Source organism: Delphinapterus leucas, chromosome 20 (assembly GCF_059928025.1).
Source record: "Delphinapterus leucas isolate spDelLeu-1000000601 "Yukka" chromosome 20, BTC_Dleu_Yukka2, whole genome shotgun sequence".
Taxonomy (NCBI): Eukaryota; Metazoa; Chordata; class Mammalia; order Artiodactyla; family Monodontidae; genus Delphinapterus; species Delphinapterus leucas.
In genome coordinates, this window is record NC_143148.1 from 45,296,842 (window position 1) to 45,324,244 (window position 27,403).

Consider the following 27,403-nt stretch of genomic DNA (forward strand, 5'->3'; position numbering starts at 1 on the left):
CTGTTAACCCTCCCGCCCCTTCAGGCCTGCCAACCTTTTTGGCCTGAGCTGTCAATCAGATGTCATCCAGCCAATTATGTGCGTCCTTAGGAAGAGCCACCCTGGATTCTCACCTGTATCCCAGCTGGGCCTTGCGAGGAAGTCTCATTGCACTTGCTGTTTGGTTTGGTGTGGTTATCTTTGTTTAAAGTCAAGACGTCTTTTCTCAGGCACACGGAACCTTGTTGTAATGGAGTTTGAGGTTATATGCTGAGAGGTGGTGTGTGTTTGTGTGTTTTAAACAAAATAAATGTGACACGTCCTTCCAGAAAGTTATTTCTCCTGAGACTTCTGGTAAACCTGCCTTCCCCGCCTTTTCCCGAGGGGGAGCTATTCGCTCACTGTGCAGTCGAGAATCAAGCAATGAAAAAAGAGTGGGAAGATGGGGATTGGTGGGGAGGGAGACCAAACCCAGCCAAAACCTTCATCCACTGTGTGTGAATGAGATGGTGGGTGGAGAAGCAGCCAAGTGTTCTCCTGGAAGGAGGTGTGGCGGGAGGGTGGCCTGGGATTTGCAGCAAATGCTCAGGGCCCTGCGAGGCGCTGAGTTGCCTGTTGGAGCGGGGCCGGATGGAAGAAATACTCCTGTGATGTTGCCACAGGAGCAGAGCGGTGGCGGGTGATCTGATGTCTCCCTCCCCAGGGACGCGAGGTCTCAGAGGGCAAATTCAGCTTAGTGGCACTTTGGAGTCGGAAACGGAAAAGCCCCAGGGCTGAAGGACAGCTGCTTTGGGTAGCGACTAATAACTAAGAGGCAGGTGTGGAACGGGGGCTGGCGGAGCCCAGCTGCCATCTCGGCTCGCCGCGAAGATCCTTGACAGCAGAAACCGCCCAGCCAGTGGTGAACGGGCTCATCCAGGCAGGGCGAGATCCTCTCCGCTGGCGGGGAAGTCGGCCTGTTGAGAGTCGGGGCGGTTCTTCTTAGAAACATCAAGCTCACGTTTTGCACCTACGTATTTTGAGTCTGAAACCAGCTGAGTCACAAGCAAGGGTGTTCCGTGGGTTGTAGGGAGGGGATGGGAATTGGGAGATCGCCTTTCTCAGCGCCCGGATGGCACTGGCCTCGTTTTTAGATTTAGGCCCTCAGTTTTACTGCTTGTAAAATGGGACGATGTTTCCCAGGCTCGGAGAGGATGAATGCAGCCGTGGGCCCTTTTGGGGGCTTCGCAGAGCTTGTCCAGGCCTGCACACTTGCCCTCGAGCCCTGTAGTCCTCAACACTTTTCCGTGAACTTCTCAAACTAGAAATCGGGTAAGAGCGACGGCACAACTTCGCCTCTAAATCAAATGGCGTATCCTCTCCCAGGTTCATGATTCTTCCTCGAGGGCTGCAAAGTCTTCCTCCTCCTGTCTGTCCGTCCCCGGCGTCCCCCTGGCCCCCAGACAGTGCGGGCAGCCGGCGTGGCTTTGTGCTGCCATCTGCGTGCGGCGGGGCCGCTGTTCTGTGTCCTCGGCGGGGCCTGGCGAGTTGACGCTGTCCTCCTCCTCCCCTGTGGCTCATCGCCCGGCCCCGACTCTGACGCTGTGCTTGCAAAGAACCCAGATTCGAACCGGTCTCCAGGGGTAGAGCTGCCAACAGTCTGAAGACGAAGAGGGATTCTCCTGATGCCCCTTTCCCCGCACCTCCACCCCCGCTTCTGCCACGCAACCTGGCTGTGACACCCAGGGGTGCTGCCCACCCTCTGCGCCTCGACGGGGTGGGGCGACGGCCGGGGTCCCCACTGCCCTGCGGTCTCTGTTGTGGGTGTGGACAGAAGCCTGTTAGAGCGCTCTGTGTGGGACCTTAGCCTCGGCCCTCCTAACCTCTTTCCTTTCTCTCTCTCTTCCCCCTCTCTCCCTCCTCTCCCCCTTGCCTCCGCCCTTCAGGTCCGATCCGTACTGGGTGCAATGAAAGCTCCACGCAGGCCTTACCATGGAAGGCTGTGACTCGCCTGTCGTCTCGGGGAAGGACAATGGGTGCGGTATCCCTCAGCACCAGCAATGGACTGAACTCAACAGCACCCACCTCCCCGACAAACCCAGTAGCATGGAGCAGTCCACAAGCGAGAACCACGGGCCCCTGGACGGCCTGAGGGCCCCCTTCAATGAGCGCCTCGCGGAGAGCACCGCCCCGGCCGGGCCCGCTGCCGAGCCCGCCGGCAAGGAGGTCAGCTGCAACGAGTGCTTGGCCTCCTTCGCCAGCCTCCAGACCTACATGGAGCATCACTGCCCCGGCGCGCGCCCCCCGCCGCCCCTGAGGGAGGAGAGCGGGAGCGACAGCAGTGAGGAGGGGGACGAGGAGAGTGACGTGGAGAACCTGGCCGGGGAGATCGTGTACCAGCCGGACGGCTCGGCGTACATCGTCGAGAGCCTGAGCCAGCTGACCGCGGGCGGGGCCGTGGGTGCGGGCGGCAGCGGGCCCCTCCCGTCGCTCTTCCTGAACTCTCTCCCCGCCTCGGCGGGCAAGCCGGGGGACCCTTCCTGCGCTGCGCCCGTCTACCCACAGATCATCAACACTTTCCACATAGCCTCATCCTTCGGGAAATGGTTTGAGGGCCCAGACCAGGCTTTCCCGAATACCTCAGCCCTGACGGGGCTCAGCCCCGTCCTGCACAGCTTCCGCGTGTTTGACGTGCGACACAAAAGCAACAAGGATTACCTGAACAGTGACGGCTCTGCCAAGAGCTCCTGCGTATCCAAAGATGTTCCCAACAATGTGGACCTGTCCAGATTCGATGGCTTCGTGCTCTATGGCAAGAGGAAGCCCATCCTGATGTGTTTCTTGTGCAAACTCTCCTTCGGGTACGTCCGTTCGTTTGTGACCCATGCAGTGCACGACCATCGAATGACCCTGAGTGAAGATGAGCGGAAACTTCTTAGCAACAAGAACATCTCCGCTATCATCCAAGGGATCGGCAAAGACAAGGAACCCCTTGTAAGTTTTCTGGAACCAAAAAACAAAAACTTTCAACTCCCTTTAGTTTCCACCGCTAACCTCATAGGCCCCGGACACAGTTTTTATGGTAAATTTAGTGGCATTCGAATGGAAGGGGAGGAGGCTCTCCCAGCCGGCCCTGCCGCCGGCCCCGAGCAGCCCCAGGCTGGTATCTTGACCCCCGGCGCCCTCTTGAACCTTGGCGGGCTCACCAGCTCGGTCCTGAAGACCCCCATTACCTCAGTCCCCCTGGGGCCTCTGGCCTCCAGTCCTACCAAATCCTCAGAGGGCAAGGACTCTGGGGCAGCAGAAGGAGAGAAGCAAGAAGTGGGCGATCCGGATTGCTTCTCCGAGAAGGCGGAGCTGGCCGAGGAGGAGGCCGAAGAGGAGGAGGACGAGGACGAGGAGGAGGTGGAGGACGAGGAAGACGACGAGGACGACGAGGACGACGAGGACGAGGGCTGCAAAGGGCTCTTTCCAAGCGAGTTGGACGAGGAGCTGGAGGACAGGCCCCCCGGGGAGTCTGGGGCCGCAGCAGGTAGTGGCAGCAAAAAGGACCTTGCTCTCTCAAACCAAAGCATTTCTAACTCCCCCTTAATGCCTACTGTGCTCCAGACCCTGTCGAGGGGCGCAGCTTCTACTAGTTCTAATTCCGCTTCTTCCTTTGTTGTCTTTGATGGTGCGAACAGGAGGAATCGTTTAAGCTTTAACGGTGAGGGCGTCAGGGCCAACGTGGCAGAGGGCGGCAGGAGGCTGGACTTTGCCGATGAAAGTGCCAATAAAGACAATGCCACAGCACCAGAACCAAATGAAAGCACAGAGGGGGACGATGGGGGCTTCGTCCCCCATCACCAGCATGCTGGCTCCCTCTGCGAGCTTGGGGTGGGGGAGTGCCCCTCGGGGAGTGGCGTGGAGTGCCCCAAATGCGACACGGTCCTGGGTTCCTCGCGCTCGCTGGGCGGCCACATGACTATGATGCATTCTCGCAACTCGTGCAAGACACTCAAGTGCCCCAAGTGCAACTGGCACTACAAGTACCAGCAGACGCTGGAGGCGCACATGAAGGAGAAGCACCCGGAGCCGGGGGGCTCCTGCGTCTACTGCAAGAGCGGGCAGCCCCACCCTCGGCTGGCCCGAGGCGAGAGCTACACGTGTGGTTACAAGCCCTTCCGCTGCGAGGTGTGTAACTACTCCACGACCACCAAAGGCAACCTCAGCATTCACATGCAGTCCGACAAGCACCTGAACAACATGCAGAGCCTGCAGAACGGGGGGGCCGAGCAGGTCTTCAGCCACGCGGCCGCCGCCGCTGCCGCCGCCAGCATCAGCAGCTCCTGCGGGGCCCCCTCGCCCACCAAACCGAAAGCCAAACCCACCTGGCGGTGCGAGGTGTGCGATTACGAGACCAGCGTGGCCAGGAACCTCCGCATCCACATGACGAGCGAGAAGCACATGCACAACATGGTGCTGCTGCAGCAGAACGTGACCCAGATGCAGCACAGCCGCCACCTGGGGCTCGGCCTGCCCGCGGCCGCCGAGGCCGAGCTCTACCAGTACTACCTGGCCCAGAACATGGGCCTGCCCGGCCTGAAGGTGGACAGCGCGGCCCCGGACGCCCAGTTCGTGATGGGCGGATTCCAGCTGGATCCCGCCGGGCCCGTGGCCGCCGTGACGCCCGCTCTAGGTGAGGCTTGACTCCGTGTGTGTCTGTTCCGAGGATGGGAGTTAAAGCGGGGGAAGCTGCGAGTGGGCCGAGATCGTGTTGACTTGGTGGATTCTGTCGAGTCCTGTGGATCTGGGGGATCTTTATTTTCTTGAGAGTTGTTTTGTGCTCAGCTTGAGCGTCCAGCCCTCACGTCTCTTCCTCAAGAATCCCTTGAACTCTGTGTGAGCCTGTGGAAGATGGTTTGCGTTCAACGGGGACATGGTTACACTCCGGCTCCATGGGCCGGGATTAAAATTTAAGTGTTTCCTCTAGTTTTTGGCTTCGGGTCAACTTTCCCTTCTGTTCCCATTCCCCCTTTCTCTGTCCCTTTCTCGATTTGAAAAATTGCCTAAACTTTGGGGTTCCATTAAATATTTATCGAAATGTACAGGAAACGGTAGCTGGAGTTTTAAATAGGGACAGTCGTCTCCGGAAGAGGAACTGGAAACCGTAGTGTGCCTTATTTAAATAAGCCAAGGCTGGTTCCGAGCTGACTGGGAGCCACCCAGATATGTTTCTCAGAGCTCTCCAGTGTTTTCACCAGGACCTCGATGAAAGAGACGGGTTCTTTCTCTTTCTTACTTTGCATGAGTTGCCAGTGATCAGTATAGTTGGGAATTAGATGACCCTGGGGCACTGTGAGGAGTGGTGTGATAGATGAGAGATGACTAAATTCTAAAATTGTAAATTAAAGAAAGCCCAGTTTTAATATCAGATCCCGGTTAACGGAGCCTTTGTTGCCATGGAGAACATGGCTCCATGTTAGAAGACATGGGTTGGCCGTTTTACCATTGGCTTAATAGAGCTAGAACGGGACCAAGAGGGTGGGATTTGAATGCCAAAAGCCGTGACTTTATTTCTGTTTAATTTTTAAAAATGTTTTTTATTGGAGTATAGTTGATTTACAGTGTTGTGTTAGTTTCAGGCGTACAGCAAAGTGAATCAGTTGTACACTTGTTCACTTTTTTTTTTTTAAGATTCTTTTCCCGTTGACAGAGTATTGAGTAGAGCTTCCTGTGCTATATACTAGGTCTTTATTAGTTACCTATTTTATATATAGTAGTGTGTATACGTCAATCGCAATCTCCCAGTTTATCCCTTCCTACCCCCCCCCACCCCCGCACCCCCTGGTAACCGTAAGTTTGTTGTCTATATCCGTGACTCTACTTCTGTTTTGTAAATAAGTTCATTTGTACCTTTTCCTTAGATTCCACATATAGGCGATACCATATGATATTTGTCTTTCTGTGTCTGACTTACTTCACTCAGTATGACAGTCTCTAGGTCCATCCGTCTTGCTGCAGAAGCCATGACTCTTTATGTACAAAGAATCATGACCATTTCTGGGGGAGAGCTTCTACAGCAAGAAAATGTACAAACCAGTTTCGTGAGGACCAGTGTGATGGTTGGGCCCCTCCTGCCCCAACTACGTGTGCCTCGGACACGCACTGCCTGGTCTTCATTCCCTGATCCTGCTAACCTCTTGAGACCAGCAGTGATGTCCTGAATGAAACAGGATACCCTTCCTGACATGGGAGTGAGTTGTTCTCGGCAACAAAGCGTGAGCAAGTGCCTTTATCCTAGGGTGGCTTAGGTCCATGCCAGAGGGCTAAACCTCCCCGGTAGGCACGTCTTTATTTGTGTGTGTTGCAGTGCTAATTGCTGCTGATCAGTGATATGTCACAGCATTTAATTTGTTGTTCCTACCATGCATTTAAATTTGAATCCTTGCTCCTTTAATCTTGTTTTCTGTTTTGGAACATTGACCTGTTGATCTTTTCTTACCAAACAATTTGAAGATGTTTTACCCACCGGTTAATCATCATGGATGCATAGGGATCAGTCATCTTATTCGTCCCCAGAGTGAACCACAGGGGATGCACACCTGGGAGTGGCTTCAGTACTCGAAGACTTTTCACTTTTTAAAGCCTATGGGAATTGGGGTTTTCTCGTCTAGAGATTTAAAATCTTGGGGAGGCAGATCTTGGAGTAAATCAAAGATAATGTAAGTGGAACGAAGACACAGAAAATGGATGGGTTCATACTGGGTCACAATGAAGACTTTTTCATTACCTTGAGAACCAGTAATCCTGACGAAGGCTTGAATTGAGTGGTAGAGAAATAGTTTGCTTTTAACACCTGCTGTCTGTGAGTCTGCGGGGCATCGTGCATTCCGGGCAGATGGCAGGTGCACATACATAGAGGATACAGACTTTATTTCTTAAAGAGAATAGAGTAATAGAGTCCTTCCTTCTGAAGACCTCATCCAGGTAGCCAAGGAGGGCCCTGAATTTCCAGTGTCGCTGCTTGTCAGCCGAGGTGAGTCTCTGGAGACCTCCTGTGCCTGCCTTAAGCCACAAGAGCCGTCGAGGTGGAGTGAGGGTGACAAATACTTTATGCTGGAAGCCGGCGTGGGTATGATAGGACGTATCCACTTGGACCCACAATTTAAGTCGCACGACCTCTGTAGAAGCCAACGTATGCAAATGAAAAGAGCGTAACTTTCAGTTCTGTCTGCAGCTCAACTGATTTTTCCTTAGGCTGTTTATGAGAAGGCTGTGGGCGTTATTAGGTATTACTGGGCTCTACTGCGGGGAGGTAGTGTTTGTGAACTACACTCTTGCTTACACAGTTGATGTTCTCATACTGCCTTTGACAGAAACTTCTCCTTCCTGTTACCAGACAGATGCTGATCTGGGGATGCTTTCTTCCCAGAGGCCTTCAGGGAAAAGTTCCGCACCCTCGGTCTGGTCTGGTTGAATTTGTCTCCATTTGTAGACCAGATATTAGGCTTGAGGCCAGATGAACATCCTCCCAGACATTCCTTTGGACTACAGTTGAGCACAGCACCGAAAAATGGGTAGCTTGCCAAGGCATCTACAAGCTTCCCTAGTAGCCAGCCAGCCACAGGACACCTACATGAGCTTTAAGAGCTCCTCTGATTCTGCTTTTGTTTTTTTGTCTGTGTTTTTTCGGTACGCAGGCCACTCACTGCCGTGGCCTCTCCCGTTGCGGAGCACAGGCTCCGGACGCGCAGGCTCAGCGGCCGTGGCTCACGGGCCCAGCCGCTCTGCGGCACGTGGGATCCTCCCGGACCGGGGCACGAACCCGCATCCCCTGCATCGGCAGGCGGACTCCCAACCACTGCGCCACCAGGGAAGCCCTGATTCTGCTTTTGATTGTAGAAGGTGTCTTTTAATCCCTCTGCCTCTCTGAGGGTGTGCTCGTGGGCGGGACCCAGGTGCCAGGGTGTCAGCTTCCAGCCTTAAAGTCAGGTGTGTGGGGACGTGGGGCCCATTCCTCTCCAAGACCATCTGTCCGGCATGATTCATGAGTAGGCACCCGCTAAGTTCTCAATGTGGGCGCTCTCCTCCCACCTGCCTGTGAATTGGGTGAGGTTCCTCTATTTCTCGGCGGCTGAATTAGTTCCTTGCAGCCCTATGGATTTGTAGGATTCCAAGCCCTAGGGGGTGTCTCTCCAGGGTATAGTTCTCAAGGGAGTTTTGGCTTGCCTGTCACCCACATCTCACTGCTTCTCTGCTTCTGTCTTTGATTTGCATTTCATTTTAAGAGCTTGGGATGGCAACAGGGACCCGTTTCCTCTGCGTGTTCCGAGGACTTCTCATTTTCGCTCAGGCCTCCAGCAGGTGCCAGCTGCATTTCTCTTTAGAGCGATATGGACGTGCTGAGGTTAAATTTAAAAAGTGGGAAAGACCTGATGCTTCAGGTGGTCGGCATCAGAAACAAATATGTGTTTGCTCCTTGTCCTACCCTCCGGGTAGTTTCTGCTTTCACTGAACACCGCATATGTTTCATGGATGCTGTCTGGCCTTCGTCCCCATCGACGGATGGAGCTTTTAGGCTTTTTTCCCCTATCTCTTTTTCTCTCTTGTCCTAAAAAGAGTGTCACGGTTATGGCTCCTCTCACCAGGGGAGATGGCAAGAGAGAAGACGAGCAGAAAGCTTCCCCAGTCTTCTGACATGCGTGCGCAAAAGATTTCTGTGTCTTGCTGGACTGTCCACAGGCTTCAGATGCGGCCACTCTGCTCAGGCAAGCCTGTACTGAGCTGCTCGCTTGAAGTGCCTTGTGTAGCATAAATAAGACAATCTTTTTTTTTTTTTAAATAATAACATCTTTTCCTTGATTAGCCACTAACTTGGATTCTAATCAGTCATTAAAAAAAAAAAAAAAACCTCAGCCCAACCACATGTAGAAGGTCAAGTTTGAATATCAGTTGGGGAGTGACAGGGGCAGACGTAATAGCTCAAGCGTGCGTATGCTTAGGGGAGAGGCAAGAAACAGAAGCCGAAGCTCAGCATTCTGCTTGACTGTTCGCTTCTAGGTAATGGAGGGAAGGCTGCTCTTTCCAGGCCTTTCCCGTGGTATAAATAAGAGCTCAAAGTATTAATTTACCGCTGGTGAATGAGAGCCGGTCCCTGGTTTACGCAGGGCAGTGATGGACTGAAAAAGAGCGGGGGTGGAGAGGGAGGAGCACAGCTTCCTCAGGCCCTTTTCTTCAGGGCTGTGAGCGGACCTCTGCGTTTCACTGTCCATCTTGATCCAACTTCCCAAACCTGTAACATTTTGGCTGCTTTTTACCTTGTCTGGCACATCAGACATTTGAGCCTCTGAGCAGGGGCCTGTGTACCCTCTAGAGGTTCAGCAAGGAGAAGACTGGACCCTTGTCCTAAAGAGGCTACACCCTGATGGGGACACCGGCCAACACGTGGCTCTGTATGTGGCTGAAATACGCCAAAGGAGAATGCGACATGTCCCATGTAGGGGGCTCATGGAATGGAAATGATCGTATCTTGGGGAGGTGTGGGAGGAGCCAGCGCCACTGACAGGCGGGTAGGCTACTGACCAGTGGGGTGTGACAAGGAATAGGGAGATCATTCCCGAAATCTCAGATTTAGAGCTGTGCCGTCCAATACAGTAGCCACTAACCTAAATGTAAATGAATTAAAAATAAAAAAACCTAAAAATTCAGTTCTTCAGTTATACCTTAGCCATATTTCAGTTGTCCAGTAGCTACACATGACTAGTGGTTTCCACATTGGACAGTGCAGATACAAAATGTTTCCATCTTCGCAGAAAGTTCCTGTTAGATAGCACTGCTTGAGGTAAATTCTGCGCCCACTTCCGATTCACCATGAAGGCGTGCTGTCTTAGAATGCAGCTATAACTCATCTCCAACATTTCAGGGACGGGAGTTTCAGATTCTGTTATGTCCAGTGAATGATGCTTTTATTTCTGTCTTTTCTTGGGTCTGAGCGAGGAGCTGAATTGAAATATTCAAGCGATTAAGTGGTTCTAGGCGTTCTTTTCCAAAAGAAGAAACAAACAAACAAACATACAGCCTTCCACACATTTCAGAATGTCCATAGGAAAGATGCGAACACATCAGGTTGATTTTTGTTGTAGTTTTTCCCGGTTAGTAGCACCTTGCAGTGCTTGAAATGGGATCTTTTTTCTGCTGGAACCTGGGTGGAGGGTGGGGGAGGGCCGATGGTGCCTCACTTAGGGCTGCTGCTGTGAGCCTGGCCTCTGATTCTCTGCCCCTCTCCTTCCCTGCAGTGGGCGGTGAGATCCCCCTAGACATGCGGCTCGGGGGCGGGCAGCTGGTGTCAGAGGAGCTGATGAACCTGGGCGAGAGCTTCATCCAGACCAACGACCCGTCGCTGAAGCTCTTCCAGTGTGCCGTGTGCAACAAGTTCACCACGGACACCCTGGACCTGCTGGGGCTGCACACGAACGTGGAGCGCAGCCTCCCTGAGGACGAGTGGAAGGCCGTGATGGGGGACTCGTACCAGTGCAAGCTCTGCCGCTACAACACCCAGCTCAAGGCCAACTTCCAGCTGCACTGCAAGACAGACAAGCACGTGCAGAAGTACCAGCTGGTGGCCCACATCAAGGAGGGCGGCAAAGCCAACGAGTGGCGGCTCAAGTGCGTGGCCATCGGCAACCCTGTCCACCTCAAGTGCAACGCCTGCGACTATTACACCAATAGCTTGGAGAAGCTGCGGCTGCACACGGTCAACTCCAGGCACGAGGCCAGCCTGAAGCTATACAAGGTAAGGCCCAGGCTGTCTCTGGAAGGGAGTGGTTTGGATCCCTGGGTGACGGGGAGGGTTGGGGGCAGACACACACAGAGGGGCTGGGGGCTGGCTGGCGCCCTGGCATGGGGAGGGGAGCTGGCCGCCTGGTGGTGGGCTTCAGCTGGGAACTGCAGGGTCTGTGTGTGGGGTGCCTCATTTGGGGGGCAGGTTGTGTTTCCAGCGGCCCGATACTGTACATTGTTTCCTTTACCCTCCCACTGTCTTTAGAACTGACTTCTTTTCCTACCCCACATTTGCCATTTCCCTAGTTCTGGCTTTGCCGTTGCTCTCCTGTGTTTCCCCTCTCTCCTGCAGGCTTCTGTTCTCCTTTTCCATCTGGTTATTCCCCCCTTTTTTAGTCTCTTCTCCCCGGATGCCCCCTGGGGTTCTTTGTTTATTTGTTCGTTCGTTTGTTCATTCATTCATTTATTCAACAGGTACACATTAATCCCCAACCATGTACCAGGCCCTGTTCTGGGCCTACATCCATGCACGAGGTAGACAAACCGTCCCTGCCCTCCTAGAGCTCCCGTTCTTTTTGGGGGCGGGGGGATGGATGATGAACGCAATGGATAAATTAGATGGTAGGCTAGAAGGCAGTAAATGCTATGGGGATAAACAGGGTCGGGTGAGGGGCCCCTTTGTTCTTTGTCGCTCTGCTTCCTGTGTTCTACGCCTCCTTTCTCTTCCTCATGTTTAAATTTTCCTTCTTCTTGCCGGGCTTCTCCCGTCCTCCTCCTCTTACTCTGTCCTCCCTGCTTCTTCCTTCCTTCCCATCCCTCCTTCCTCACCCCTCCCTGCCCCCTCCATTCTTTCTCTCAGTCCGCAGACAGTAGCAAGGAGGAGGTGCTTGGCTACTGTAAATAGTCCTTTCACTGGCATGGCAGAATTGCTCCAGACGCTTCTATTGATTTTCACTGGACTTAAAGCCTCACCTTTTTCTCTAATCATCTCATAATGGCTTTAGTATGAACAGTCAGGTACAAACTGCCATAAATCTGCCCAGCCTCCCTCTACGTCCCTTCCACGCCCTCTCCCTCTCTTTCCGTTTCCCTCCCTGTTATTGTCAGTCTCTCCTCTTTCCTTTCACACCGTTTCCCACATCTTTGGGCCAGCGAGCGCCAGGTTTCTCCTGACCCTGAGCTACTTTCATCCCCTTTCTGCTCGTGGTGATTTTAAATGGAGACTCCAAGTAAGGAAGACTCTCATCCTCTCCCCATATCGGCCTCTGCCGAGATTGATAAGTGTGATTCATTTTACCATTGCTCGTTCTCAGCTTGTCAAGAGACCTGGGTAACGTGGATGAGAGACCATTTTAGGGAAAGGAGGAGAAAGCAGGCATGAGGTAGTGGGAATAGAATGTTCTGGAATTGGCTGCTGACTCTGGCACGGATGGGCTCAAGCGTTGCAGAGGGGAGGGCCTGGGCACCCGTCACCCCCACCCCTTGCCCTCTGTGAGCAGGACCCTCCCTGGATGGCTTCACCGTGTGCCACCCTCCTCGCCATCGGTTTAAATCGGAGGTTTCCATTGGCCACAGGGTGGTGCCGGTGTGGTCAGGAAAACCCGATGGAGAAACCGGTGAAAAAAAGAGTTTCTAAAGGACCCAACTGAGTGCAGTTAGTACAGAGGACCCGGTGTGGCCCTGGAAGGTGGTATGCAGCTTTGATGGAGGTTGTTTAGAGGTGGCACGAAGCTGGCCTCTCCCATCTGAGGAAGAACATTGCCTTTTAGATGATAAAACGTGTGGGGTGGTGATTAGCTCTTCATGCTGTGGCCTCCAGTAAGAGTGGACCAGCCCTTGGATTTGCTTCTGAAGGGCCTGGAACCTGGAGGATTCGCTAAGTACATACCTTTTTGGTCCCCGGACCTCGTGCGCTGGTCACACCTAGAGGGTCGGGCTGTGGTGGTTTCCAGGGCGGATGTGAGGGAAGCAGTTTGAGTGTTTCCGTCTGTGCTTTGCTGAACTAGCTCTGGATGCTCATCCCCTGCCTTAGTTTCCTCATTATATATATATATATATATATATATATATATATATATATATATATATATATGTATGTATTTGTGTGTTTTTGAAGACGGAGGAAACTCCTGCCCCAAAAACGCAGCATAGTAGAAGCGTAAGTATTGGGATGCAGGGTAGAATGTGGGAGCCAGCGCTTAGAGGGGAGGTGCCCAGGCAGTGCGTTTGGCTGGCACATCTTAGGGGTGACCCCCACCCACATTCGGGGCCGAATCCCCCGTGTCAGGAGCCGAAGGTCGTCAGTCTGGTCTCATTGGGTAACGAGTGTCCCCGTGACTCTGCTGTGGGGGTGGGGAGTTCTCCCACCCACTCTTGGATGTGACCCAGAAACTCAGCATCTCAGTGCCTGCCCCGGGCCTTTCTGTCCTACAGCGTGGCTGAGATAAACTCCTCTTGCCCCCGAGGGGGCTCCCTCTCACAGGGTCTTGTGAGTCCTCGGATTTGGGGTGGGGCTTGGAGGTGTTTGAGAGTCAGTTTTTCTCTAGGCCCTGGTGTGGCCTGTGGTAAATGGAGATTGATTGCATGTTATTTTTCCTCTTGCTAATGTAATCCATTAGCCCAGCACATGCATAATCGGTTTAGAGCACAGTTAACTGGATATAATCGAGTTCTTTACTGTCTGCTAGAGAAACAGCTCCAGATGCTGCTGACCCGGGAGGGCACCCGGCTTCTCACACACGGCCCCCAGCACTAACCCCTTCCCCAAGGCCGACCCTAACCCCCGCCCCACTCCCACGCCACCCACCCCATCTTGGTCCCCTGGCAAATTACTCACGATCGGTCGGCGAGAGACCCACACTTGCTTTCTGTTGCATCTGCTCAAGTGGTCGTGCTGCATCCGACTTCCTCGTCGGACTCCCAGCCTCTCTTTGCCTTCCTCTTCCTTTGGCATGCTGAAGGAGACAGAGCAGCGGTCTCGGGAGATGCAAGCAGAAGTGTAGCTTTCCAGTCTGTCCTTGGACCACACACTGGTCCAGAGTCATTTCTCTTGGTGTCATAAATCCTGGCACGTACGTTGCTGGATTAGGACTGAGCTGTCTGAAAGCATGAGATAATTCCTAATCTGGACACGAGAGGGTTGGGCTAACCTGCAAAAAGGAGAAACTAGCGATACTCTCTCTCTTGGCTGGCTGGAATTGTCTAGTTTGGCTTATTGTGTGAGAGCAATTTTTAAATCGAGATTAACGTTCATCGAATTCTTCCTCCCTGCCTCCTGGAAGTGAAGGAAAGTGGGGGTCAGCTGGGGAGCCCCAGGCATCAGATGGAAGCTGTTTCCTTTTTTCTTTGCTCCCAGGTTACTTTTCTGAAGTGCTTGTGATTAAATTCCTTGAGTCTTTTTATGGGGTCTTAAATAGCCGTGGCTCTGGTCCAGCCCCCAGTGGTCGTATGTCCAGACCCTCACAGCTGCCGTTATGGGCACTGTGATAGATTGACACAGAGACACAGCGGGAAGGCCAGGGGCCCCAGTCAGGCTTAGAGGCTGAGCTCTTGGTTTTTTGCCTATAGTGATTCATCTGAGCCGGAATGGAAGTGTGTTGTGGGAAAGGTACTCGTCTCTCATTAGGGCTTGAGCTCCAGAACGGGAATTCCTCACCTTACTGCTTTCCCACATAGATGTTTCACTCTTCTCCTAGAGGACCTGCTCCCAGGCCCCAGTCTCCCACTCCTCCCCCACACAGAGATGCGGGGTGTTCTTTCTTGTCTTAAATAGGGGGGCAGCAGGTACTGCTAGCGACTGCCCTCCCCTCTCCTCCATGCTAGCGCAGATCCTGAGTCACTTTGTGGGTTCAGAGCTAGTGGGAGCTCTTCTGTGTTTATCTGGACTTGCCTGCTGTGTGGCTTCCCTGGTGAGCTCTCTGAAATTTGTAGTGTTTTCCGCTTGGGGGAGGAGGGTGCAGAAAGGGCAGTTGGAGATCAGTGCACACCTGCCAACTATTAGAATCTGTTTTTCGCTTTGATGTTTTTCTTCACCTGAGAGTCATTGGGATGGAAATCCATCAACTTGAGCAGAGAGATTAAGACCCCACCAGAATCTATTACTCAAACAGTTCCCAGCTGAGTTTTCTTTGATTGGGCCCAGCCCAAAAGTTTCATATTAATCTTAAATTATACACAAAGAAGGTTGTCTACCACAGGGTTGGGTCTGGGCCCCATGTGAGCTGCATCGGGCCAGCTAGGCAAACCGAGGGGGAGATGCCAGATCTATTCGGTTTCAAGTAGGAGGTAGAGTATGGCACCAACTGACTGAACGATACTCACCCAAATTCTCCACATAGTGGGCTTTGATGCTTGCCATGCTGTTGGGATTACTCGAGCTAGAATGAAGGAAGAAACCCTCTGTCAGACTCTGCATTACTTTAGCATCCATCTTCTCAGTTCTTTCCCTGACGGGGTTCACTCTCCCAGCAGGGCAATAAATTCACCATAGGATGGATGGACAGATTTGAAGATGTACAACAAGTCAGAGGTTTGGTTTGCAATTTGCATTCTTCATGCTCCTTTATGGGTGCGCGGGGTGGGGGTCTTAGGCACACATCTGCACGCTTCATGCCCACAGATGGTGACCGGCAGCCTTTGTGTTGCTTGGAAAGCAAAAAGCTGTCCCTCTTCCCTCCTCCCTCCTCCCTCCTCGTCCTCTCCACCCTGATGTGGCTTCGTGCTTGAAGCCCTGGTACAGGTGCCATCTGGTTTCCATCGTCACTCTGGAGCCAGTTTCCTCAAACCTTGCTTTCTCATTAGGTCGACTATTTTTTTTAAGTGCATACTTATGCCTTCTTCTCTCCATACCTTGGTGCTTTCAACCAAAAATGAAAGGCAGGGAATGTTTTCCTGTGGTTGATTTAGAAGGTGTGAAGGGCCAGATGCTTTGGTAAATTTGAGCACATTTCGCCTTCATGCCCTCCATCTCCTGGAGCAGCTGGGTGTCTGAAGTTCATTTCCCTTACTTGATGGCTGGGCTCGCGGGACGGGGAGCTTCTGGGGCTGGGCTGGGAGACTGCATGCACGTGGGCCCCATGGTCACCACTGGAGAGCCCGGGGTGGGGGGCTCTGGTGGTGTTTCTGGCAACATGATAACTTCAAGGGGACTCTAAGAAGGTTGAAAAGTCAAATCTTTTTTGGAGGCACGGCTCGTGTTGGGACAGATTTAATCCTTCACTGCTGTATGGATTATGGCCAACATATGATATAGGAACGTGTGGCCAACGTGTGGCCAATGGGTGCAGTGTGAAAGATCGGCACCTCAGTGCAGTCTTGCCCTCCCTCCAAAACTATCCCACCCACCTTCACCTGAATCCCTCTAGTGGGTGTCATTTCATTCAACACATTCATTCAGCTGATTGGCTTTAAGCACAAGCTTTGCCTAGATCCCTCAGGTTACTGGGTTATACACACCTTCATGTCAAGAAGGTTGGGTCATTGTTACCTTTTGGCTCCCTGCTTTAGATACCAGATAATGGAATTGAAATCTTATTAGATGAGCCTGTTTTTTTTTAAAGTCCAGTAGTAAATATGCTGCCTGTTGAAAAACCAGTTTCATAACCATTAACCATAACACTTTCCCCTTTTTTCCAAATGCTTTTAGTATTTTTATTTTCTCTTTTTTTTTTCCCCCTGCATCCTTTTTGTGGATGGTAAAGACCTGATCAGACCCCTTTAGATTATTATTGTATTCTTAATTATTTCTTCAAGACTGGCATCCCATGTTTACCTCAAGTGTAAGCTAATAATAAAATGTGGCTTCCTTATTTTTATGGTAGGAATTATTAGTACGAGTAACGTGTGTTCCCTGTAGAAAATTTGAAGAATCCAGGGAAGTATGAGAAAATGATCATCGGCCTAAACCCCATCATATGACAACGTGTTTTTCTTTCTTTCTCTTTGCATAACACAAGAGGCACACGTCATCTTACAAGATGGGAATTATGCCGCATGTATACAGTATCATACCTCAGCCCTTACATCTTTAAGTATTTCTCAGTACTTTTAAACATGGAAGTCCTTTTCCTACTCTCCAGAAACAAATCACTGTTATTTAGATTATCTCCTTTTGGTTTTTTTTTTCCTGTGCTTATACTGATAGAAATAATGTGTGCATGTGTATACACATACATACTGTTCACTTAAGAAATCTTTATAGACACGTGCTGTGCTTTTGCCTTGCTTTCCTCATATAGCTTTTTATCCTGAAAATCATTTCAGGTTATTACGTATTGATCTAGCTCACTCTTTTTCGTGGCTACATAGTTTTCCATTTATTGACCAGGTCCTCACTGATGTACATTTATGTTATCTGCAGTTTTGATCTTACAGACAGTGAGGTGTAGGGAACAGCTGTGTTCATACATCTCTCTACACTTGAGCTGTTCCAAGAAGTGGGCCTGCTGGGTTCCAGGGTGTCATGCCTGTAGATAGAGTACTTTCTAATGGCCCTTCAGAAAGAAGACCCCGTCAGAATATTATTCACATTGTTAAGAACATTTTAAATATTATTAAGTTTTAAGTATTTTAACTATTTTAAACATTTCAAGTTTTATTAAGAACATTTTATCCCCTCCCTGTATTAGGTGATGCTCAAACCCCTGCATGGTGACCGACACTACGTTATTTTTTTTGTTTTCATCCGGTTGGCAAATTTGTTCCAATGTGGGTCTCTTTAATTGTTAGATAGGGTGAACGTTTTTTCATGCATTTATTGGCTGTTTGAGTTTTTTCCTTTTAATATTTATTTATTTATTTTTGCTGCATTGGGTCTTCGTTGCTGTGTGCGGGCTTTCTCTAGTTGAGGCAAGCGAGGGCTACTCTTCGTTGCGGTGCGTGGGCTTCTCATTGCGGTGGCTTCTCTTGTTGCGGAGCACGGGCTCTAGGCGCGTGGGCTCAGTAGTTGTGGCTCGTGGGCTCAGTAGTTGTGGCTCGTGGGCTGTAGAGTGCAGGCTCAGAGTTGTGGTGCACAGGCTTAGTTGCTCCGCGGCATGTGGGATCTTCCTGGACCAGGGCTCGAACCCGTGTCCCCTGCATTGGCAGGCGGATTCTTAACCACTGAGCCACCAGGGAAGTCCTGAATTTTTTTTTTAAATAAATTTATTTATTTATTTTTGGCTGCGTTGGGTCTTCATTGCTGCGGGTGGGCTTTCTCTAGTTGCGGCTAGCAGGGGCTACGCTTCGTTACAGTGTGCGGGCTTCTTATTGCGGTGGCTTCTCCTGTTGCAGAGCAGGGCTCTAGGCGCGTGGACTCAGTAGTTGTGGCGCACAGGCCTAGTTGCTCTGTGGTATGTGGGATCCTCCCAGACCAGGGCTCAAACCCGTGTCCCCTGCGTTGGCAGGCGATTCTCAACCACTGCGCCACCAGGGAAGCCCGTCCTGAATTTTTAAAGAATATTTATTTATTTGGCTGTGCCGGGTGTTAGTTGTGGCACGTGGGATCATCGTTGTGGCATGCGGGATCTTTAGTTGCGGCATGTGGGATCTAGTTCCCTGACCAGGGATCTAACCTGGGCCCCTTGCATTGGGAGCCCGGAGTCTTAACTGCTGGACCACCAGCAAAGTCCCTTGGCTGTTTGAATTTCTTTAGTGGCTTTCCTTTTCATAGCCTTTGCCCTGTATTCATTCATTCATTCATTCATTCAGTTCATTCATTCATTTGGGGGCTTTGGTCTTTTTTGTGATTGGTTTGCAAGAGCTCTTGGTTTATCAGGGCCAGTGGTCCCTACTGTGCTGTGGAGGCTGCAGAAATTTCTCCGAGTCTTTTATTCATCTTTCACTTAGCTTATGATGTGCTTCAGCCTACAGAAACTTTTTCGTTTGTATGTTGTCCAACGTGCATGTCTGTTTCTTTATCCTTCTTACTCTTCTCTTTTTCCAGGGAGGCTCTCTCTCGCTGCTAATGTTATAAAATAATAACAGTAATAGCTAGCTCCTATACTCAGAACAGGTGACACTTATCGCAGGCAGGTACTATGTGTCATACCTGCTTTGCAGGAGTAATTGATCTACTCTTCTCTTGACCCACCTGTTTTCAAATGGGGGAACCCGAGGCAGAGGGCGTTACAAGTCACCAGCTGGTGAGTGTCGTTGGAGTGGGTCTTCAAAGCCAGGCAGGTGGGCACCACTTGACTGATAGTTTCTTCAATACTTTCTCCCCCTGTTTAAGACTTTAATTTTGGGGGAATGTATTTTGTATATGGTACATTGTAGGACTCTGTTTTTGTGTGTTGTGTGATTTAGGACCATGTTTTCTTTCAAATTGGATGGTTGGTTGTCCAACAGATTCTTAAATAGCCATTCTTTCCTTGCTTATGTGAAAAGCCCTGTGTATCATCCCCCGTCTGTAGATCTTACAGAGCACCTCCCGAATACTTTGCAGATTTGGGTCAGTCCACGCATATTTCCGGAGTATTGCTTGTCGAAAGCACTGAGACGCAAGAAGAGGGAACACACAGGCGGTTCTCTTTTCCAGGCATGTAAAGCCCTGTGGATGAGATTTCTTCCTCTCTGGTGCATTCCCCAGGGTGAAATTTCTCAGATTAATTACCTTCATCTCAAATACACTGGGATGAGGGAGTCTCCAGGAGAGAAGGGGGCTTGAGAGAGGGACCAAATTTTTTTATTGTTTCTTAGTGGAGACTGTGGGTCTCACCTCTTTCTTTCCTTTTTTTTTTTTTTTTTTAAATAAGACAGAGAACAAATACTGAAAGTCTGAGAATTTCCCTTTTCTGAAGCTCTTACTTGGATAGCAGGGGGATAGTGTGGCTGTGTCCGCTTATTTCCAGGAGGAGCTGTTTTCAGCTACTGGTGACAAGTCTTTTGGATTCCGGAGAAGGTGTGCCATGGCCCCGACTCAGGCTGAGGAGCGGGGTCGTCTAATTTCAGAAAATCTAATAACTACCGCTTTGTCGAAATACTTGAAACCCTACCACGTCCACTCTCCCCCGCCCCAGAAATCCTTAAGCTCAAAGCCCTAGGCCTTCTTGGGAAAGAAAAGTCTCAAAGTATCCATCCCCTCCAGCCCAGCCCCGTGGAGAGGAGTAAGCCATACTACTTGTGGAGTTCTTTGCACGAATGCCACCTGCCGTCTTAGGGTGGTCTGTAACCCTAAGAATTTTGCTGCAAGTATTCCATTGCCTCCACATTCCAGAATAATCCTGTGTGTTACAGTTGCTCCAGGTAAACCCTGTCTGGGGGAAAGCGGTGCCAGCTAGCAGGGGGCAAAGACCTAAACCCAATTTTGAGTCCTTTCAACTTGCTCAGGACTTGGACTAAAAGGACAGATTTGCATACATTTAGCCCCAAAAGGTGTTTCTGGTTTTTTGTTTTGAAAGGGAAATTGTAAGGGAACAATTAAGCATTGTCAGGAACATTGTCAGAAGGCAAGAGTTTTTAAAAAATTACATAATACACCTGAACCATAGTCTTCATTCCTTTTTCAACATAACTTGAAACTCTAAATGCTATTTAGGTGCAGGGTGGGAAAGGCTGTTGCTATGAAAACCCTTTCGGTAGCACTAACTGAGTCATTTAATACTTTAATATTTAATAAAATTAGGTTTCCAGCACTTTTTTTTTTAAGCAACCATGTTGTAGGGTGAACGTTAAAAATGTTAAAGACAAAAAAAAAACCTGTTGCTCACAGAGATGTTGGAGGTTATTGAAACCAGCAACATCAGGCTGGTGACCTTGAGGAGGACTGAAAATCCCACAGCAGGGACCTCAGGGTCAAGTTGCCAAATTTAGCAAATAAAACTGTGAAATACCCAGTCAAATGTAAATTTCAGACAGACAACAAGTAATTTTTTGTTATAAGTATGCACCATAAAATATAATTATATTTACTTATCTGAAATTCACATTTACCTGGGCGTCCTGTGTTTTCTCTGGTAACTCTTCCTCTGGATGGTGAAGAAATTCTTTCCTAGTGTCCTACCAACTGGCCGGGTGGGAGCGTAAAGAGAGACAAGTGGCTTCCTTGTTGGTAAAGCCTCTGTTTTGTTTTTTTTTTTTAATGGGTCCCAACAAAAGAGGAAAATTACAAAGGCCTGTAGTGATGATTTCCAATTTTTGTTATTTATAGAAAACTCATATCCGATTTTCACATTTTCTACATTAAATAAATTGCTTTTCCTATAATGAAATCTGAAATTTTCTCCAGAGCTATTTGTTAAGATTTGCTTTTCAATAATTTTTTCATTATTTCCTTTTATTTGAAGTGCTTTCATGTTGCACAGCGAGACGGACGGCAGGATGCCCAGTTCAGTTCGTTGCAGTCTTGCCAGAGGCTTCCACTGTCCTTGCTCACGCTTGGCTCCTTGGCCTCTTTCTGCATTGTTATTTGTATGTAAGTGGTAGAAATTCACAGCCTTTGAGCATCGGCTGTTGTCGATGGCACGGCTGTGCCCTTCCACAGGTAGGACTCTCCGAGGAGACGCTGAAAGTGGGTTTGAATCAGGACTAATCATCAAGAATGATTAAGGAACCTTCTCTAGGGTCTGTATCCTCATTTTGTAAGAGGCAAACTAGTTAGAAGGTTAGAAATGTTTATCTCCTGATAGTATTTGAGTTGTAACATGTTAATTAGCAGGGCAGGTTCCCAGTCCCAGGACGAGGGCCTCCAAAGCATATCTGGTCTCTTAGGTCAACAGTTTTAACCACCATTTCGTTTGCTGGGTCATCCTGTGTGTTGGAATTGCGGGGAGGATTTCTCATGTCCTTGCTGTCTCTGTTGAGTCTTCTCTTTCTCTCTCTGACCACAGGCTCCTTCTTGAGGATTGTTGGGCCCTTGTAGCCGCTTCTGAGCCAACCTCTGGACTTCCCTGGGTGACGTATCATACCAGGTTGTCCTTCTTTTCCTACAGAAGACAGGGCCCTGGGGCCCCTGGTTCTAGGATGGGGGTGTCCCTGCACCTGTCACCTTGATTTGCTCTCCTGCTGCTGGTTTGGACCCCAGCACTTAGGACACCATCCCCTGGTTTGGTCTATGGGACACCAATAAATGGGAAGGGGATTTCTCCCTCTGGGTCAACAGCATTTATTGAGTCTGATTTTGTGCTGAGCCCTGAAGTAGGATTTTTGACTCGGGCTGGTAAATCTTGTAACATGTTACTTAAAAAACATCTTTTGTGTAGGGAGCTCATAGTGCGTGGCATGCGCTGGGAGTGTGTTTTACCTCCAGCGTCTGTGCTCTGTGACAGGGACCCCAGTCCCTGCATCTGTCTGTTTGCCTTTCACGTTGCTCTTGCTTCTGAATCTTCGTCCTTTTGGAAGAGTGTCCAGGGCGACATGAGCAGACACAAGGTGTAGTTCTGAGTTAGGAGAAAATCACTTTCCAAAAACCTGTGGCACACAGGTCATACCTGTGTGGGGCTGGAACTTTTTTCTGGTCTACCCTTACTTCCTTTCTCTCTTCTTCCAGCCAAAAAGCTGGAAAGATCCCACAACCAACCACAGCCTTGCTGATACCTGCCCTCCTGTGACAAGTAGGGAGGACAGAATCCCAAATGACCTCAAGGCTTTTCCAGCAGGATTCTGTCCCCCTTAACTGTTGGAGGAGCACCGGTGTCCCCGGGCTGGGGGTTGGTCTTGTGGTCTTGCGCACAAGACCTTGGATTGTAGGTCCAAGGATTGTACTCAGTTCTTCTTTTTGGCTTCTATGTTAATGTGTCTTAGGGCTTTTGGGACAGTGGGAGCAATAATGTTGGGATTTGGTGTTTGCTCCCGGGTTCCCTTTGGCCCTTGCGAGGGAGGGCTGGGTCCCTGCAGAGAACCTGCAGATGAGATGTGGATGTCGGTGCTCCTGGAGATCTAGGAGAGGCTTTGATTTTATTTACGGCAGGGACTGTCCTGGTGGCATGACCCCGTCTCTCTTTAGAACATGTTTTGCTGATTTAAAATAGGACTCATTTGAGTTCCTGACTCTTCGTGAGCCTTTGAGTATCGTGGGCCAGGAAGGTTCTCTGATGAGCATCACATGTTTCTCTGGCACTCCGCGTATGTGTGGCGGGAGATAAAGGGTCACCCCAGATGGTCACCCCCATGCCAGGGTGGTTTTCAGGGTAATCTTCCCACCTCTGCTCGGCCTTCCCATTTCTGTATTTCCCTTCTCCCACCAGCTCTCTCGCTTTCTAAAATCATTAAAGATGATGGAGCCTGGGGAGCATTCCTAGGTTCTTCCAGTCAGCCAAGCCAGGAGGCGTGGGTCCCAGGACTGTGATTTCCTCAGTGTCCTAGACATGAGTCAGTGAGTGTGACTCTGCAGCCAGCTGTGCTTTAGGAAGCGCTGTGGGGAGCGATCTGGCTGGAGGCATCTGCTTGTGTGTGTTTCTTTCACTTCTGGTTCTCAGATTTGGATCCAAGCATTTTTCATTATTATTATTTTTTTGTCCAGTCTGGGTTTCTGTTAGTGATGGCCACAGCTGCCAATGTGGGAAGACCAAACCATTTCTCCAGGGACAAGAGTTCTGTAAAGTAGTCCAGTCTCGTCGTGTCCAACTTTGAATCCGTATCCCACCTCTCCATCTCCGTCATCTTGCTGCGATCGTTTGCATTTCTGGGCCTTTGCCACTTTGAGTTTATCCAGAGTTCAGGCTCGGGGCATCTGTGGGTTTGTTCTGAGGTGGCGAGTTCTTGAGTCATTCTTCCTCTCTGACTTTTTCCCCTCTGACGTTCTAGCACCCAGAGGACCCCAGAAGTCACCGAGACACGCCTTCTGCATTCTCAGTGCCTCCCACAAACACTGTCACATGCTTTTCTCCTTTGCCTGGTCTGCTCTTTATTCCTCTTTGTACATGGCATTTGGAAAAAAATCTCACCTGGGGAAGTCTCAGACAGCAGCAACAAAGCCCAGCTCCGCTGAGGGAAGACTAATTACACAGCTAATTAATCCAACAGATGTCACTGTAAATGCTCGTTTCTTTGTAATTTGGATCTACATCGCCGAGATAGGCTTTGGGCCCCACTGGAAATGTCCTTTTTATCAGACTTTAAGGAAGAGCATATTTCCGGCCTCACCTTTATGCTCTTGTGACACATCCCTGGTTTTCCAGAAAGCTCTCCCCCACTACAGCAGCCACAGATGGTGTCTCTGCCCTGAGTGCATGTCACACCATTTGCCACCAGGCTTGTCTCTTGTCTCACGTTGTTAGTTTGTTTCTCCACCTGGTTTGTAAACCTCTTCAGAATGTCAGCTGCCTTAACCAGTGTTCATCTCTCGAGAATGCACCACGACACAAGACAAGCAGACACCCAGAGATGGTCACCAGTTTCTTTCCCTTTGCTTCCTTGTCCTTCCTGCAAGTGTGTTTGCGATGAACGCAGCAGAAGAGTGCTCGAAAGGGACCATTTTGATGTCAGATGGTGAAGCACGGGGCACCTGTGATTTGGTTAGTGAAATCGGAAAACTCACAGACGGGACAACCACAGGGTTCTTGGAGGTGGCGGAGGGGTGTCAGGAAGCAGGAGGGAGGTGGTGATTTTGTTTCCTCCCTGCTCAGGGATATGAGTGGAACAGACAGGATGCAAGGCTCTGCTTTCTGCAGGCGGCCTGGGGGCGCTGTGTGCCATCGCTGGTGGTCCTGGGCCGCAGGCTGGCAGCCTGTGCCTGCAGAAGCTGCATAGTTCCTAGTTGGGGGTATTGCCACCCGCCCAAGGCCGTGATGACTGAGTTCTGTTTGCTGACGTCCCCTTGGCCTCCCTTGGTCATGCCCGCCTGTGAGTGAAGTCACAGTGTCCCCTCCTGGCTTCTGTGACACCAGTCTTCTGGTTTGTCTTGTCCCTCTCTGGCCCGTCTCCTTGGTCCCCTCGCTGGCTTCTGTTACTCACAGTAAATGCTAGAGTCCCCAGGGCTTGGCGCAGGCCCTCTTCTTTTTTCTGTTTGTAATTCTCCCCAAGTGTCATGTTCAGCTTTTAAACAACATCTCCCTTCTGGTGACGCTGGAGTCATGGTCTTGAAGCCTGGGCTCTCCTTTTGTCTGCCTCTGTACTGGGCCCTTCTGCTGAATGTCTGACAGTTGGTGCCTCAGACTCAGCATGGCCTGAAGAGAAGTCTTGTGGCCATGTGACTCCCAAGCCCCTTTCTCCCCCGGGCTCCCTTGGTCAGGGCCGTGTCAGTCTACCATTTGCTCAAGCCTGACAGCTGGGAGTTATCGTGGCCACCTCCTTCTTTCACTCCCCTGCAGCCAAATCATCACTACGTCCTGCTGACCCCACCTTCAAGGTGTGTTTCTGCCACCTTCCCCGTTGTCTCTCACTGTGTCAGCTCTCTCCTGGCCGCTACTCTTGCCCCTTAGAATCCACTCTCCATGCAGTGATTTCATGAAGAGGAAAATCAGGTCATATCACTCCCCTGCAAAGACCCAACAGTGGCTCTCCATCCCACTTAAAATAGAAGCCAACCTTTCTACCCTGGCTAACAAACCTCCTTGTGACCTGGACTCCACCCACCATACCAACCTCATCTTATAACACCCCCTCCCCTTCCCATGACACTTCTGCCGCACTGGCCTTCTTACTGTTCCTTCAGCGGGCCAAGCTGGGTACCTCCTGCTGGGCCTTTGCACTTGGGGTTCCACTGTCTGGAATGTGCTTCCTTGACCTCGACATCCAGCTCTAGTCCTCAGAGAGGCTTCCCCTGACCACCCACTCTCAACTAGTTACCGAGAGTAGCTCCATCTGAGTTTACTTCTCTGCATTGACAGTTACTATGTATTTTTCTTATTCGTTCATTTATTTATTTGTCTACCAAAAGATCGGCTACCTCGGTGGCCTTATTAATGGCTATATCCCTGGCATTTAGAACAGTGTCTGACACCAGCTCAGTAAATACTTATTGAATGACAAACGTACTAGCAGAACGTGCCCGCGGTTTCTCCTCCGCTCTAGGATCTAGTATAGCAGTGTAGTCTGAACACTTGGCTTCACGTAATTCAGAGTCCAGAAGCACATGTCAGAGCAAACTGGATGTCATGTGTGGACCAGAGCTTTCCAGAGCTGTTTATAACCATGTTATTTACCATCAATTCTGTGCAGCTTTTTTCTGTACTGACCCACTGAGAAACAGTCCTGGGACTGTTGGGCAGCTTGTGTCCAAGTATTTTGAAAATTCCCACATGCAGCTGGCCTTGGCTCTGTGTCCCTAAACTCTACCAGCCCAAATCACACCTCTTTTCACTCAGCAGTCATAGAGATTGATGTTGAGGTAGAAAAAGTGATGACACTTTCCTCCTACTTCCTATGATAGTCTATTTTTACAGTGGTGTTTCTCCTCTACTCAATTACAAGACCCTTTACAGCAGGATTTGTTTATTCTTATCCAACTTTGTATCCTTCCCAGTCCTGCAGGTATTAGATAGTCAGTCAGTGTCAATTGAAGATTTGATACCAAAGACAAAAATCTTAAATATAGAAACTTAAAGATTAGGTTCAGTCCTGAAAAGTCTACTCCTTCTGTTTCCTTAGAATCTTCTCTGTTCACTCTCCAACTCTTTGTGTCTAAATGATGCTGGTTAGCCCCATATCTGGTTTTCTCCAGGAGAACCACGTGGCAGAATGTATTCCCAGTAAGAGAGGAGCTCCAATCTCCTTCTCTCCTCCTGCCCCACGTTCAAGCTGCACATCTATGAACACCTTTTTTTAAAAAATAAATTTATTTATTTATTTATTTTGGCTGTTTCGGTCTTCGTTTCTGTGCGAGGGCTTTCTCTAGTTGCGGCAAGTGGGGGCCACTCTTCATCGCTGTGCGCGGGCCTCTCAACATCACGGCCTCTCTTGTTGCGGAGCACGGGCTCCAGACGTGCAGGCTCAGTAATTGTGGCTCACGGGCCCAGTTGCTCCGCGGCATGTGGCATCTTCCCAGACCAGGGCTTGAACCCGTGTCCCCTGCATCGGCAGGCGGATTCTCAACCACTGCGCCACCAGGGAAGTTCTAAACACCTTTAAGGAGCAGGATAACGTACTGGCTTCTTTAGGGCTGTGGTCTTAAACTTTGTAAACTTTGTTGACTAGAATACAAAAAGAGATACGTTTTAATTGGTGACCTAGCACATACATATAGAGAGATATTTTATATATATAGCTGAAACAAAAGTTTTACAAAATCATTTTATCCTTACTACATGTGCTGCATTCTGATACTTTTCTATCCTATTCCTTTTTTTTTTTTTTACACAAATGCTGGTTGTATTCATGGCATTGATTTTTATGATTCACTAATGCAATGACTCTCTACCCAGGGAGGAGGGGCCTGCCTGGCCCAACCCTCAGAGATTCTGATTTCCCAGACTGTGGGTTTCTAATAGCTCCAGGTTCAGAACCACTGCACTGAAGGATCAGGAACTGCAGTTTGAAAAACATTGTCATGCAGGATACAAAGAAGAGTCGATCGGTGCCAAAGTTATCCTAGTCTGGAAGGAGTTAGAGGGACAGAGAAATCACAGCCAATTGGTTAGATCAGGCCAGACCTCCTGGAAGGAGGGAAGCTGGAGTTTGTTTGGGCAAGCTTTGAAGAGGGAATGATCACATAGACGGGCAAGCTGGATAGCGGACAAAGGCAGATTCATCTCTTCTACATACTAAACCCGAGGCCGTAATTCTAAACTGATTTTTGTAACTGGTGCTTCTTTCATGCACTGTGGTGGTC

At 50.0% G+C, this 27,403-nt stretch overlaps 1 protein-coding gene across 3 annotated transcripts in view; it reads left to right on the plus strand.

The window, feature by feature from the left end:
* Positions 1-27,403, plus strand: part of ZFHX3 (zinc finger homeobox 3) — a 255,767-nt gene that overhangs the window by 85,738 nt on the left and 142,626 nt on the right. For all 3 annotated transcript variants that reach the window (XM_089903269.1, XM_089903270.1, XM_022583310.3), the window contains exons 2-3: positions 1,905-4,636; positions 10,236-10,732. In XM_089903269.1, coding sequence (XP_089759395.1) covers positions 1,951-4,636; positions 10,236-10,732 — 3,183 coding nt within the window. In that variant the 5' untranslated portion in view covers positions 1,905-1,950. The remainder of the gene's footprint in view (positions 1-1,904; positions 4,637-10,235; positions 10,733-27,403) is intronic.